Raw genomic sequence first — 13,396 nt, 5'->3', positions numbered from 1 at the left:
CAATTGAATTTTTTTTTCTACCTTGAAAATACTTATAGCCATAAAATTTCCTTTGGTCAATTGGGCTTTAATGTAAGTTCTTCAGCTCTACATTTAATATTCTTTTTTTTCTTCCCTGATTTGCTATTTGTCCTGTATTATCTGACTTTAACAACTAAGTACTAAGTCTGACTTTTGTAGGTGTATTTTAGGGACCCCAGCTCTGAAGTAGAGGTCATGATGACTTCGCAAGAGCTGTTTTCAGTGATACCTCAGAGTGACTTGAAGGGTGAATGCGAGATGAGAAAGCAAAGGCAAATAGAGACAAAACTTTTTCTAAAGTCTCTCTGTTGGGGTGCCTGTGTGGCTCAGTTGGTTAAGCATCTGCCTTTGGCTCAGGTCATGATTTCAGGGTCCTGGGATTGAGCCCCACCGAGCCCTATGTCTCCTGATTCTCCCTCTCCCCCTTGCTTGTGCTCTCTCTAGTTATCTCTCTTTCTAAATAAATAAATAAGTAAAATTTTTTAAAAAAAATTTAAAGTCTCTCTGTGAAGAAGAGCAATGAGTGGAAAAGTAACTGGAAGAGGCTGGAGAGGCAATGAAAATAGTTTTTTTTTAATGATCAGAGAAACTAAAGCATGTTTATATGGCCCAGTGGAGGCAGAGATTGATGTGTGTGGGAAAGGGGATAACTCCAGGTCTGGATCCCTGCAAAGACAAGAAGAAATGAAACAGATGTGATCTAGAGCTCAAATGGGCAGGAAGGGGATATGAATTTTGAAGGGCCAGAGAACTGCAGAGGTGACTACAAAACGCATAAACATACTGTGCTAAATCCAAAGTGTATCCCCAACTCAATTTCAACTAAGCCAGGACTCAAATGTGCCACATTATACACAAGGAAGTATGATGGAGGGAACGTCTGTGTAGCAAACTAGAGCAGTCTTAAGCAATTGTCTTTACAATATATTCCTTTGTAAATTTGCCTCAACATGCGTATGAGAGGCAAGCTTCATTACCTTCGGAACAAATCTACCTCTGATTGCTTGTTTGTTTGTTTGTTTCAGTGAACAATAAGGTGAGCTATGAGCTGGGGTCAAGAGGAGGATACAATCTTTGACAATATTGAAGAGTTCTGAAATAGTCTCAGAGAGTTGAAAAGAGACTTCTCAAGGAAAAGTAATATGGTTGTCTAGCAGTATTCAGTCCCCATTTCAGGTACTTGTCATGAATTTAAAGTGAGACAATCAGCCAACTTGTGATTTCTTCTAAACAGAGCTCAGTGCAGTAGCAGAAAAGGCAGAAAGTTGGCTTCACCCCAGGTTAAGTTCAGTTGGGTGAATGTGACAAAAGGAAAGAGGACAAATTTGCCAAGTGATATTTGCAAGAAACTGTTTATAATGGTGGAGTGTTAATCATGACTCTCGGTTTAGGAAGGAAGGAAAGATAGATGAGTAAAGGTAGAGACAGCGTATCAGTCATACCAGTAGCTGCTCCAGGGGAGTTCTAGGGTACTGACCTAAGAACCTGGCAGTGTAGGAGCTGGTGGTCAGCCAGGGGTATATTTGCAATTGAGATTTCAGAGTTGATACAGATACTTGTGATGACAGTGTAAGTGGGATATTGGGAGTGAGTTACTGCAATGGAGTAGAGGAAGAGATTGATTATGCATGTGGATTGTTTAATTTGTTCAATTCAGATGGAATGTGTAAAGCACTAGCATATTACCTTGGAAAGAGTTGGAGATGTAAAGGTAAACAAGATTCACTTCCTGCTTCAAGGAGCTCACGGTATAACATGCAACGTGCTCTAGGAGGAATCCCAACACAGAAGGAAGGATACTTAACTCAATCAGTGATCAGATCAACAGGCTTAGAGAACAACATTTGCCAAGGCCTGATCGCAAGATAAAGCATGATGCCTTTAGGAACAGCAGAGTTAGGTTTTCCTTGAGGCTCAAGTTTGAATGAGGGTGTAGGGAAAGAAAAGGGTCAGATGAGAATTGTTTTGTTTTGTACCTTGGTAAAGGTATCTGGAATTTGTATTCTTTGAATAGTGGGAAAACTTTGTTTCAAGCAAGAGCAGATATAACAGCTGCAATAGAGACAGGGTGGAGGAAGGAAGTGGATGCGGTTTTTTGGAGATGAAGGCTTGAAGATGACCAGTTTGAATTATGAGATGAGAGTGTATGTGTGACACAGTTTTCCCTCTTAAATTTAGATTCAGACAGGATCATCAAAACTTGTCATCTCTGTGGGGGAGCGGGTAGTATTTAAAATGGAAATCATGTAATCAGAATCGCTTCCCTTACCTAAATGTTAACGTGTTATGGGATTCATCCCAGGAAATACAAAACACCAGAATGTAATCTCTGTGAGGGCTTGCTTTATTCATTGTTTCTCCAGTGCCTGGTACAAAATAGATTCTTAATAAATACTGATTGAATACATTTGTTGAATGAATTAAAGTCTCTCTTCAGCATCTGATCTCTTCTTTGGCACTTTCATCTTAAAGCTGCCTTGCCCAAGTAGCACCATGCTGGGTATGAACCACTTAGCACTTTTCTCTGGATACTCCTCTTCTTTTGAACTTTACTCATCATCTTAAAAAACTTCAAGATCAGGCTCTCCCTTCCCTGTATATTAGCCTTAAAATTTTGGGCATGGTGATTTGCTTCTTTATGCCTAAATCCCCTTGTCTGTAAGGTAGGGATAATAGCTAATATTCACTGAGCATTGAGCACAAGCACTTAAAACCAGTCAATGTTCTGAACACTTTAGATATTTTGATACAGTTAATCTTCATTAATGTACCACTGTCATTCACCTATTACAGACAAAGAACCCAAACCATGATTTTACAACATGTAATCAACAAAACCCTGAATGGAACTCTGTCTAGCTTCTGAAACCATGCTCTTAACCGTCCTGCTTACTACCTGTCCAATAATCATACCTACCTCATTGGACGGTTGTCAAAATTCAGTAAGAATAATTTATGAAAAGGCCCCTTGAAAAGTGCCTTATTGTAGTAAGTGACCAAAAGAAGTTAGCTTTTGTTGTTGTTATTGTTTTATTCTTATTGTTTGTATCTTCTTAGGGAGCTATGTGTTCATTTGCTAGAAGAGTCACTCTCTCCTTCAGGAAATTAGATTATTTCAGTTTAGACAAATCTAATTGGGAAAACAATCACGCCTTTTGTGATGCTGACTTATATCTACCTTCCTGCAACTTTCCTCACTGATTCTACTTCTGAACTGGAGATAAAGATAGGACAAATTATCCTCCTCTCTGTACAACAACCCTCAGATAGTCAAAGACAGGCATCTTTTATGCCTACATCTTCTGTTCTCCAATCTAAACAGTTTGTATCATTTCTGCCATTTCTCCTATGGCTTATTCTGAATAAGCTCTGCTTTGTTGAAGGCACCCTTTCCCTTGGGCAGCTAGAGGGGAACAGAATACTGTAGTCCTCCTATGGGCTAATGGTTGCATACAGAGCAGGACATTGACAGAAAAGATCTTGGGACAGCACTTTCCCAGTCTGAATCATATTCCCAGAGATCATTGTAGTGTCGTCTTTGCATGAAGCAGGTAGTATTTCTTGACTGAATGAATGCACCTATAAACAAATGAATTAGTCAACACTGAGCTTACTCCTGACTTAAATCCTCAATTTTCTTCCCATTTACTTCTTCTTCTAAGTTATATGCGTATAATTGGTTTGGGAGCCATATGGTAGATTTTACATTTGTCCCTATTAAACTTCACATAATTAGAGCTATCCAGTCTTCTAACATTTTCAGATCAGTTTGGACACTAATTCAGTCATTTTATGTATTGTCTCTCCCTCTCAACATCATGTCATCTGTAGATTTTTTTTCCTGTGTGCCATCAATATTCTCATCTGAGTATTTAAATGGAAGATATTATATTCATATTAAAATATTCATTAAACTTTATGGCTGAAAGTGTTTCAATTAATTATAAATTAATCACATTTTCTCAGCAGTGCATCTTATTATTAATTGTTAAGAATACCTGTTTATTTATTCATTTGATAATTTCTAGAATATAAAAATATTTTCTTAAATGTTAACTAATTGCAGTAATTAAATTAAAAATAAAGCTTTAAAATATGAACATTTTAGTGGGAATGACATCTGAAATAAAATTGGGAAACATAAAACTAACATAAAGTGGAATTAGGCTGAGACTCGATGGTGCTAAACTTTTCATCTCCAAAGAAATTAACTGAAGAAGTTAAACAGTCTCAAGGCATGTAGGACAGAACAGTTGAGAGAATGAAGTAGGCTCGTCATCAGAACAGAACAACTTTAATCATCCAATTTTGTGTATCAGAAAGGGTCTCAAATGTGCATGATGAAATGCATGAATGGAAAGTTTCCCAGTTATGAGAGCTATAGGGCTATATAGTATGCCAAGCGTATTATTAAATAAAAAATTTAAAGAGAAATGGCAGAAAGTTTCTTAGAATGTAATCTTGGTTCCTTCGCAAATTGCAAACTCTAAAGAGCAACAGACAAAGAGGGCAAACATAAAAAAAATAAATAATTTGAAGCATTGATCTCAAAATTAAGAAAAATTGTAATAACAAATATCTCAATGAAATATGATAATTACATCACTTTGGTTAGAGAATATAATTTTTCAGATTTGCATTTGGTATCTTACATTTGTTGCTTTGAGAAAAAAAAGTTTTATTTATCATCTGCATTTTGAAACAGGTTCCATCCTACTGCCTTCTAGTTCTGCAGTGTCTGGGAATAACAAATTATTATTATATCACCAGAGCATCTCATCAACTTTAAGACACTAAAATTTAAAGTTCTTTTTCTTTTTTTTATTTTAATTTTTATTTGTTTATTTATTTTTAGTTTATTTAGTTTAGTTATTTAGTTTAGTTATTTTAGTTTATTTAGTATATTTAGTTTATTTATTTAAGTAGGCTCCATCCCCAGTGGGAAGCCCAGTGTGGGACTTGAACTCGACCCTGAGATCAAGACCAGAGTTGAGATCAAGTGTCAGATGCCCAACCGACCCAGCCATCAGGCGCCCCTAAAGTTCTTTTTCTAAAGTTTAAATTTTTAAGTTTTCCTAGTTTAATTTTGGCAAAATTAGATAAATGTTGAATATTATGCTTTTCCGTTAGTATTTCTCTTAACCTCATGGAAGAAAAAATTTAATAGCTGTATAAATAAATATAGTCAGACTCTATTATGCAAATTAGTGGAATAAAAGTGACACATATAGCCAAACCCATAGAACAGCCTAAAATTGTATATACATGACAGGAGTTATTGGAATTTGTTGCAGTCATGCAAAATATCTGTTCTATTTATGTTAAAACTGATGTACTCATTTTCTTAGCTCATTTTAACTAATCAAAGTAGGTTCTCTTCAAAAAGAATTCTAAAGCAGTTGAGGTGGGCATAAATTTAGAAGACTAAAATGTTCTCTAATCTTTTTTATTATTAAAATAAACATATATATGCCATAGAAAATTTGGAAATTATAGAAAAAATGTGAAGAAGGAAAATTTTAATCACTCATAATCCCACTGATATTTTTAAAGTTAATATTTTGATATAGTTTCTTCTGATATTTTTCTAACTTTTAAAAAAGTGAAAACATATAAAAGTATATCTGCTAAGTGAAATAAGTCGGTGAGAGAAAGACAATTTTCATATGATCTTACTAATATGTGGACTTTAGGAAACGAAACAGGATCATAGGGGAAGAGAGGAAAAATTTTGAAAAAGTATATTTTACAAAATATATAAATATTTCTATAAAATATACATTTTAGAAATATTTATATTTTAAAATGTGTATTTTATAAAGATATAACATATAAAAATTTTAAAGAGATATATCAAACTCCTACTAACCAAAATGAACACATTAACTATTTTTTGTATTTGAGTTCAATCTTTTTTTGAAAGAAATAAAACACTGTAGATCAAATAGAAGTCTTTTATGCTGTCCTTCCTAGTCTTGTTCCCATCACAGCACAATTACAACTTTGAATTTGATGTGCTTCTATTCCATATATTCCTATTTTAATTGCATGTTATGTATATGTATATATATATGTGTATATATATATATATGGCACTGTTTTGTAATTTATGGAAATCAATTTGTGCTATATGAATTTTTATACCTATTTTTCATTCAATATGTCTGCAAGATCCATCCATCAGCATACTTAAAAATATAGATAATTCACTTTCATTATTGTGTACTATACCAACATATGATTTTATCATAATTTGGTTATCTGTTCCCTTAGGCTATTGTTTATTTAGATTGTGATGAACTTTTTAATATTATAAATTATTCTGCAGTGAAATTTGTCTATCATAAGGTTTTTTCTATATTTCAGAGCATCTCAGTAAGGATAGTTGCCTGAAAGCTGATATGAATATTTTTGAAACATGAGAAACATTTGAATATGTTTTCCTGAGACTATGCTTATCCGTAATCCTCAAAGCACTTTATATGAATGCTCAGCTCACACACTTTCACCAGCAAAGCCATTCTTGAGTAAATTCACTCATTTTTAATGGAAACAATTGACATTCCTATGAAATTAACTACAGATGGTCCCCGATTTAAAAATGGTTTGACTTACAATTTTTCAACTTTACAATGGTACACATTCAGTAGAAACTGGACTTCAAATTTTGAATTGTGATCATACCACTAGCAATATGCAGTGGGATGCTCTCTTGCCATGCTGGGCAGCAACAGTGAGCCGCAGCTCCCAGTCAGCCAGGGGATCACCAGGGTAAACAACCGATACATTTACAATCATTCTGTACCCATACAACTATTCTTGTTTCTTGCTTTCAATATGGTATTCAATAAGTTATGTGAGACATTTAACACTTTATTATAAAATAGGCTTTGCGTTAGATGATTTTGCCCAACTGTAGCCTAATGTAAGTGTTCTGAGCATGTTTAAGGTAGGCTAGGCTAAGCTATGATGTTCAATAGATTAGGTGTATTAAATGCATTTTTGACATATAATATTTTCAACATATGATGGGTTTATCAGGATGTAACCCCATTGTAAATCAAGGAAGATAAGGTTGGGTGGTGTAAGCCATTTAGTTTAGTTCAAAGATCCACTTAAGATTGTTTATTGATCATGAAATGTCATTGTGTCATCTTCATGTTATGGTTTTTGTTTCAGCAAGGTCATATATTGATCTACTAAATTTATTTTCTCTCTGCTATTATTAGGAACTGGCTGAAATTTCTTCTGTGGCACATTTTATTATAACATCCAGTAATAAAAATATTATCTTTTTTTTTTGAAATCTGGCATATGCTTTACTTTCTTTATTGGGCAACTGTGATCACCAGCATTCTTTGTTATTTCAGAATTTCAGTTTTAAGCTGTAACATGATGTCATCTATAGAGCCAGAAGACCTGAGGAACTATCCCAGCTGCAGTTATGCAACCCTCATAAAATCATTCTCATTTTCCCCAGGAAATGATTATGATTCTTCACCCGTAAAGTAGGACTATTACTACCTTATGATGTTATTAAACAAATTAAATGAGAACCTTTGAAATGAAGTGGAAATATAGGTTGACATTAGTTATCCCTTTCCAAGTAGTCGTAGATGTCTAGGGTTCCCAGTAGAACCCAATGTGAGAGCTATTTTACAGGTATAATTGGTCAGCTTTATCTGCCACCTTCTCTGACATAGCCAAGGGAGCATATTACACAGTACATCAAAGCCTACCCAAATTTTTAGAGACCATGTGAGATCTTTTGTTCCCACAGCATCCTCCCCTGCCCACACACCAAGATTTCATACCGCCCAGAGTTCCAGCTTCAAGACTGTTATTGCCTGGAACCACTTCAGAAATCTTAAACTCCTAACTTCTGCTCTCATTCAAATTTTTCACATTTCTAGTTCTCTCAATCCCTCACTTATACTAAACTCCTTGCCGACCTCATGGAAATCTGACATCTCTTTCTTCTGTTTTTTTAGACTGTCAGTCCCCCACCTGGTCACCAAAAAAGTTAAAATAATTATCATTGATAGAGCTCTTTTGATTGCCCTTAACTTCCTCTTTGACTCCCCTCAAACTATGCTAGTATGCGCCATTCTCCCCAAGTGCACAATATATACAAAATTCTTGACCCCTCCTGCTCAACGGATTACGTTGCTCCTTACTTCATCAAGGAATGTTGAGACTTTCAGACATGCCCGCTCTCCACTTCTCTTCTCCCCATCAAGCTCACCTACAACCATACTTACCATCTTCCCTTGAGTCTCAGTGAAAGAGTTGTCTTACTTGTGTTCAAGGCCAGCTTCTTTTCTTGTGCTATCAATTTCATCTTGTCACCTCTTAGAATTTACTCCATTAATTTTATAGCATTTTATTTGTCTTCAATCTGACCCTCTTTGCCAGTGTCATCTTATCAGCTTGACTTCCTCAATTTCATCCTAGTCCCTTGATTTCTATCGCTAAGATTACCAGTATGCTACTGTTTCCAAAATTGAGTGGACAGCTTCAGTCTCTTATTTCACTGGACACCTCTGCTGTAAATGATACTCTTATTCACTTCCTTATTCTTAAAGAACGATTACCCAACATTTGCAGCAACATGGACGGGACTGGAGGAGATTATGCTAAGAGAAATAAGTTAAGCAGAGAAAGACAATTATCATATGGTTTCACTCATTTATGGAACATAAGAAATAGCAGGAAGATCGGTAGGAGAAGGAAGGGAAGAATGAAGAGGGCGGGCAAACAGAAGGGGGAATGAACCATGAGAGACTATGGACTCTGGGAAACAAACTGAGGGCTTCAGAGGGAAGGGGGGTGGGGGACTGGGGTAGGCCGGTGATGGGTATTAAGGAGGGCACATATTGCATGGTGTGCTGGGTGTTATACGCAAATAATGATTCATGGAACATTAAATCAAAAACTAAGGATATACTGTATGGTGACTAACATAACATAATAAAAAATTGTTATAAAAAAATACAACACTATTCATTGGACTTTAGTAACCCCTTACTCTCCTGGACTCTATTCCTTCTTGCCTTCTTCTGAGTTAGCTCTTCCTGTTTTTAGCTCTCAAACGTTAGGGTTCCCCAGGGTTCCTCCCTCAGTCAGCTGCACCTCTGATTCCCTCCCATTCCCCCATACTCTCACAAAATACCTAACTTGTATCCTCAGCTCAGACCTATTCCCTAAGCTTCAGATTTTAATAGCTAACCAATTCCTGGACATCTCCACCAGTGTCTCATAGGAACCTAAAGCTTGGTTAAAACTGAATTCAGTTTCTCTCATATATCTGTTTCCATCTTGATATTCTGCAGCTCCATTGGTGGCACCACAGGTGCTGAGAAACTGGGGGACAACCATGACTCCCACTCTCACCCCTGTATCAAATCACCAAGTCCTACTGTTTTCATCTTCTAAATGTTTCTTGAATCCAACTTCTTCTCCTTATTCCTCATTATCTCTTTCATTACTAGCCTCATTAAGTTTTCCAGGTTTTTTTTTCTTTTATCACCAGGATAGATATACATAAAATACCAATCTGCCACAATCACTTCCTATTAAGAATAGTATAGTGATGTTCCTTCACCAGTATAATAAAGCTCTAGCTCCCTAAAAAAATATGAGGACTTCATAAAACCCACCCCTTTTTGTTAGCCTCTTTTCTGCTATTCACTCTATTTCAAACTTAACACTCAGTAAAGAAAACTGCCTGTTGCCCTTCACTGATCATGCTATTTCTCACCTCTGCTTCTAGCTAAAATGTGCTTCCTGTCCTCTCCTCTCTACTGACCTACTCCTTCTCATGAATACGTATGTGGCGCCATGGATACTTATGTGGCTTCCTCATTACTAGGGCATTTAGGTCCCCCTTTCTTTATACTTCCATAATACCATGTATTTACTTTTTCTATGTTTGCCCCAGAAATAGAACATGAGTTTCTTGAGGGCAGAGACCATACCATGCATTATGACTCTAGTGTTATGCCTGTAACTGAGTAGATGTTTAATAACTACTTACCAAATAAAGGGATAACTAAATTATTGAAGTACTTTATACCCATTCTTGTCATTCTTTTTTTTTATATATGAGGTAACTGTGTGGCATGGACAGTAGTGTTCACCAACTATTCCATGAATTTCTCTTATATTTCCCAGCCTTTCTTGAACTTAGGTTGAGGCCTTGTAAATAGTTCTAGACATGGAGATATAAGCAAAAGTGATCTGGGTCACTTCCAGTCTGAGATCTTTAGAACAGTGGCTTGTTTTCTATACTCTCTTCTCTGCTTTGACTCTTCTAGAAGTCTTGAGATGGTGGCAACATAATACTCTGGGGGCAGAACCCATGACAGTGGACAGTGGAAAGTAAGCCTATCTGGTGTTAAGCCACTGAGATTTCAGGATTAATTTGTTACCACAGCAAAATTGAGTTTATCTTAAATAATGCTCATTGTTCCACATTTATAAATTAATATCCATCTTATTACATACATAAGGTTGTATTGAAGTTACCAGTATGCAACTCTTTTTCTAAAGTCTGCAAGATGCATAGGCTTAGAAAAATCTGCACCATGTGACTGATATTTACAACTGGCCTGACTGTTCCTAGCCAGCCCTCTGCCTTAAAGCCTCTGCACATCAGAGTGTGCTTTGTACACTTGATTTGTTTTCCATTCTTGCCCAGCTTAACATACAGGTAGAGTAGTTCATCTAAGTAAAAGTGAGAATGTTTTCCTACACAAAAAAATCCCCCACACTTATTCACACGTGCCTCTGAGTCTACACAGCTGAATGCCATGCTCTAACTTTAGATTTTGATCCTTGGTTTGTTTTTTTCTGTGTTTATTGGAGATTTCTTTTAACTTTTTTAAATTTAAATTCAGCTAACATATGATGTATTATTTGTTTCAGGGGTACAGGTCTGTGATTCATCAGTCTTATATAATACCAATCGCTCATTACAACGCATATCTTCCCCAGTGCCCATCACCCAGTTACCCCATCCCTAACTCCCTCCCCTCCAGCAACCCTCAGTTTGTTTCCTATAATTAAGAGTCTCTTACAGTTTATCTCCCTCTCTGGTTTTGTCTTGTTTCATTTTTTCCTCTCTTCCCCTATGATCCTCTGCCTTGTTTCTTAAATTCCACATATCAGTGAGATCGTATGATCATTGTCTTTCTCTGATTGACTTATTTCGCTTAGCATAATACCCTCCAGTTCCATCCACATCATTGCAAATGACAAGATTTCATTTTTGATGGCTTTGTAATATTCCTGTGTGTGTGTGTGTGTGTGTGTGTGTGTATCTCACCTCTTCTTTATCCATTCATCCTTGTTATAAATAAATTTCTCCAAAGAATAGTACCATGTTCCATTGCAATTGTAGCCTAAAGGCCTCAGAGACTCTCTCCAAAGTAGTCCTGGCAGTCTCTGAAGCCTTCCTAATGTGTCAAAGATGTGTGTGTGTAACTTCTGCTGATCCACAATTACCAATAGTCTCATCATAACATAGAAACAACTCCATTCTTTTGACTATTATTCTATAAAATACACTGGTTTTCCTAATTAGGTCTCAAATTTTATTGAACTATGGTTGTATCTTGTTTCAGTGATTTTTTTTTTTTTCAGTTGAAAGAGACAAAACATCTGACTTCATGTGTGGCTTAATTTCAGCCTAATATGTTATCAGGAGCCATCTTTTAACTCAAACAGGCTCTTCCCTGTTTTTCATGCCTGAAGCTCCCAGAGCTGTACCCTTCCAGTTTCTAACCCAGCAGGGAAGAAAAAGAGTCTCTTCCCCTGAAGTCTCAGTAAAAGAAACATTAGTTCTCATCTGCTCTGAATGGACCCTGTTCCCATCCTTGAGCCAACCCCTGTGGCCAGGTGAATACAACGCACTAATTAGCTTAGGTGTTCCTCACTTCCCTGAAGTGCCAAAAAGGAATCAACTTCAAGGGAAGCAGATGGCCTTACAGTGCTGAACAGGAAAATTTGGGGGGAGAAATCAGAAATCAAGAGATGATGCTGGTAGCAATAGCTTCTTTTATCCTCTCCAAATAGTCTGCTGCCCATAGGTAGAATTTAGAGACAACTTCAATTTAGGGAATTAAAGTGTTTCATTAAGCACTGTGTGTTACACCTTGATCATATTCTCACTCTCCTTACTCTGAACTTCTCTACGTTATTCTTTTCTCCCGTATGCTACTTCTGTTTCAGTTATTTAAATGTATTTGTTCCCTTGATTAAATCATCAGCTACTTTAAGGCAGGAACTGGATTTGAATAACTGTGGATCCTGCCTTGTGCCTTTCACATACTGGGCATCCCCACTATTCAACCAATAATAATTTGTCAAGTAAATGAAGGGATAAGAAATGAATGGGTCTAATTCATACTATCATCATTTCACGGTAATGTAATGCCTATAGGGGGTATGTGTGTAACGTTCTAATACACACACATAATAAAAACCTACTGTGTGCCAAATACCATTGCAAACAATGGGGATACAAGGAATAGTAATTTAAAAACAAACACTGCTCTGCCCTTCAAAAATTTATATTCTAGTGAAGACAAACACACTGAGTAATTAAGGTGTAATAAATGCTATAAAGGATGATTGTAGGGTGTTAAGAGAGAATAATCAATTTTAATTTTTATTATTGTTGCTCTGATTGTTTCCAGATCAGCTCTAGGTTGACTACCTCAGGGACTACCAGTCTGTTAAACTTAGGACTTTTTGGTGGATTAATATTAGATTCCCAAATAAAGTTTCCAGATTCAAGAAATTACACTTATATTGTACTAAGAAAAGACTAATTTTGTTCTCTTTCTCCCTATCTCTCTCCTAGCCTGAAGTTCTGGATCAAATACAAAATTTAAGGGAGCTGTGGATGGATAATAATGCATTACAAGTGCTACCTGGGGTATGTAAGTTTTTATTATGACATGTTGTAGTCTAGCATCTATGTTATATATTAATTGTAATTAATAATAATCTTCATTTATAAATCTCAGTGTTTGACTTTCAAAGTAAAACATTTGTTTGGTCACCAAGTGTTTTTCACTAGTCGTTTTTTTCTTTTTTTCCACATACCTTCTGTAAGTGATGCAGGTATATACAATGTATGAAAGATTTTTCTTGTTCTTTTAGGATTATATTTTTCATCTCTCCACATACTGATTTTTAAAAGCTAAGAAACTTATATTGTTATATATAGAAAAAGAAAGTGCTACATATAAAATTCAAGTCTTATTTTTGCAAAATCAAATTTATTCCTATAGGTAACTAGATAACTGTTTCTGCTCATATTGTTAGAGCTCTTCCACAAAATAAAAATCTTTCTCTCAGTTTAGGTGAT

General features: G+C 35.9%; 1 protein-coding gene across 2 annotated transcripts in view; it reads left to right on the top strand.

The window, feature by feature from the left end:
* LRRC7 (leucine rich repeat containing 7) overlaps positions 1 to 13,396 on the top strand; it is a 391,349-nt gene that overhangs the window by 243,084 nt on the left and 134,869 nt on the right. For both annotated transcript variants that reach the window (XM_040627144.1, XM_008690729.2), the window contains exon 8: positions 12,887 to 12,961. In XM_040627144.1, coding sequence (XP_040483078.1) covers positions 12,887 to 12,961 — 75 coding nt within the window. The remainder of the gene's footprint in view (positions 1 to 12,886; positions 12,962 to 13,396) is intronic.

The sequence above is a fragment of the Ursus maritimus genome, unplaced genomic scaffold (genome assembly GCF_017311325.1).
Source record: "Ursus maritimus isolate PB19 unplaced genomic scaffold, ASM1731132v1 scaffold_12, whole genome shotgun sequence".
NCBI lineage: Eukaryota > Metazoa > Chordata > Mammalia > Carnivora > Ursidae > Ursus > Ursus maritimus.
The sequence above is the reverse complement of the archived record's forward strand: the minus strand, read 5'-3'. Positions and strand labels throughout refer to the sequence as shown.